Here is a 2,670-nt window from a genome sequence, read left to right on the forward strand (position 1 = left end):
AGGTGTTCATGAGTTAAGTAATTTGCTAAAGTCATTCGACTTGATTTAATTAGGCCAAATTTAGATTTAGATTTAAATTTTTAATTTTAATTTGATTTGACCTATTTTACTAATTAAAATAATAAATAATATTTATATTTATAAATAAATTTAAATAAAAATATTTTTATTATTTTTAAATAACTTTTTAAAACCAAAACTTGATCCTACTTGTAAACATATCTATGAATGGATTGTGAGAAAAAACCTTTTATGAGACTTTGAGGATTGGGTGTGATGCCCTCCGACAAAGTTACCAACTCTTCTCTAACTTGCTCGCTTTTTATGAATGCTAGTAGAATGTTGGAAAAACTTTCATATAAATTTTTACTTTGTTTTTCATTGAGGAAATATTTTTCTCAAAGATGTAAATTTTATCATTATAATTCCTTAGCCATCCCTGATTTCATATCAATTACGATTTTCTGTACATTGTTTAAATTGCTGCCGAAAAGATTAGGGAGGCTCATAGGTAGCTAAGACAATTAGAAGAGCTTACGCAAAAAGATACGAGATTGTAAGTAAGTGGTATTTCTGAATTGCTGCAACGTGAAGAAGCAAAACTCGATTTACATCTTGTTACTCCATTAAAGAAAATATTTTCTTTTCATTTTTAAGATGAAGACATGGAATGAAAGCCTGCATTATATTGAATGATAGCTTACAGGACAGAACCAATTCCTAGGAAAGTAAGCTGTCAATCATATATATATATATATATATCTATTTCTTCCCTCCACATTTTTTGATATCCTGTGATTTCTCATCATTCCTCCTTTTCTTTCTCCTCAATTTGTCACACAAGAATGCTTTCTCTAGCTGCTCCACCCTTTGAGTCAACGCACTCAACATTCGAGTTTGCATTTCGTTCCTCTTAGACAATGTCTCCATCATCCTCATCATCTTCTCATTCTCCTCCGTTATCCTCTCTAACATCTCCTTTCTCCTTTCCTCCGCACCTTCCTTCCCATTATCAGGCTGCCACGTTCCATTTTCGCCTTCTACCTCATGATTGGCAAACGAATCACTTTGACTCTCATTGCTACTCTCCTCCTCATTCCCTTGGACCGCAACAGCAACAGTTCCTTCCGCTTCACTCAAATTAAGCACACATTCTACATCTTCTGTTGCTTCCTCATGATTTTCCGACTCTAAAGTTTGATTGCAGTTATCAGAAAAATGGATAATACCTTGATTTTGGTCGATTACTTCCGCATTATTGCTGGAATCCAAGGACTGGTCACCAGAAATAATGGCGTCAACCATCTCTTGTAACGCAATCGCCTTTTTAATAACGGATTTCCTGAAATCCCTAACACACGAATCCACTCCTTCAACAGAATCCAATTTGAAAAGCAAGCTCATTAGATTCTCGTTCACTTTCAATCTCTGCTTTGGATCATTCCGAATCAAATCCGCAGTCTCTGTCTTAGAAACACTACGCTCGATGTCATTCACTTGCTCCCTTATTGCCATGATCTTCTTCACGTTTTTTCTTACCAGAAATCCCCGAAACACCTTCTGGATCTTGATTGCCGAGTCGGACCTGCCCCGCTCCGAACCAACGGAGTGGACGGGGATGGATACCATCTTGGGCTTATGAGACTGAGGCTGCGCCGCCTCGGGCACGACCTTAACCGGGATCCCTCTAAAGCTTCTCCCATAGTGAGGGCGAAACGACGAATCCCATGGATTTTGGGCAAAAGGGAAGTCCATTAGTCGGCTTTTGATGGAATTGACAGAATTTTTCTTGTTGCTTGTTTAACACCTGGTGATTAAAAGTAAAATTGGGAGAAATTTTTTGCACTTGATCTTGATGGGTTGATAAGACAATGAGGCGGCAAAGAAATATATAGGGGAACATGGGAGATTTAATTCCAGGGATCCAGAAGGAAAAAGGTGGGATCTGGAAGTTGCTGGAACATTCTGGTCAGAGTTTTTCATTGTTCCGCTTACAATAAGCGGGTGAGATTTTTTCTTTTTGGTGGATGAGCAGCTGAGGTTTTGGGTCCTTCTCGGTAACTATCGATTCTTCTATTTGACCGCTCCCACAGCGGCAGTTGCGCCTGTTTGTTCGAATGAGTTAAATTTTATTACTTTAGGTTATTTATTTAAAAATTAAAAAGAATATAAAAGATCTTATCACGTGTAAAAATTATATATTTAAAATACTAAAGTGTATAAAAATAATATACCGTAAATAATAAAAATATGATTTTAAATTAATTAATAATACATCAAATATGTATGTTATTAAAATTAAATTAAATTAAATTTTGAGTAAAACGAAATTTAAACATAAAACACATCAAATTAAAAATATTAAATTAATATAATTATTTATCATTGTTTTATTTTCAATCTTTAATTAGTATCGAATTGATTTATAATATTAATTTAATCAATAATATTATTAATATACACACATATAAAAAATGTATATAACAAACATGCATATTAAAGTTTCATTTAACAAAAAGTTTTGTTCAAATGGTAAATAAAAAATATATATGCATGGTGTCTTTAGTTCAAATCTCATTATAAATAATTTTTATTGATTTATAAAAATAGAAAAACAAAAACACTCATATAATCATATAACTTACTTTGTAAATAAAAATATATTTTTTG

General features: G+C 33.1%; 1 protein-coding gene across 1 annotated transcript; it reads right to left on the reverse strand.

Moving 5' to 3' along the window:
- Positions 1-615: 615 nt before the first annotated feature.
- LOC108455800 (BAG family molecular chaperone regulator 6-like) lies at positions 616-2,113 on the reverse strand. Its single transcript, XM_017754348.2, has one exon. The coding sequence runs from the start codon at positions 1,753-1,755 to the stop codon at positions 763-765; it is 993 nt and encodes a 330-aa protein (XP_017609837.1). The 5' UTR covers positions 1,756-2,113; the 3' UTR covers positions 616-762.
- Positions 2,114-2,670: the final 557 nt, after the last annotated feature.

Source organism: Gossypium arboreum, chromosome 3 (assembly GCF_025698485.1).
Source record: "Gossypium arboreum isolate Shixiya-1 chromosome 3, ASM2569848v2, whole genome shotgun sequence".
Classification (NCBI taxonomy): domain Eukaryota; kingdom Viridiplantae; phylum Streptophyta; class Magnoliopsida; order Malvales; family Malvaceae; genus Gossypium; species Gossypium arboreum.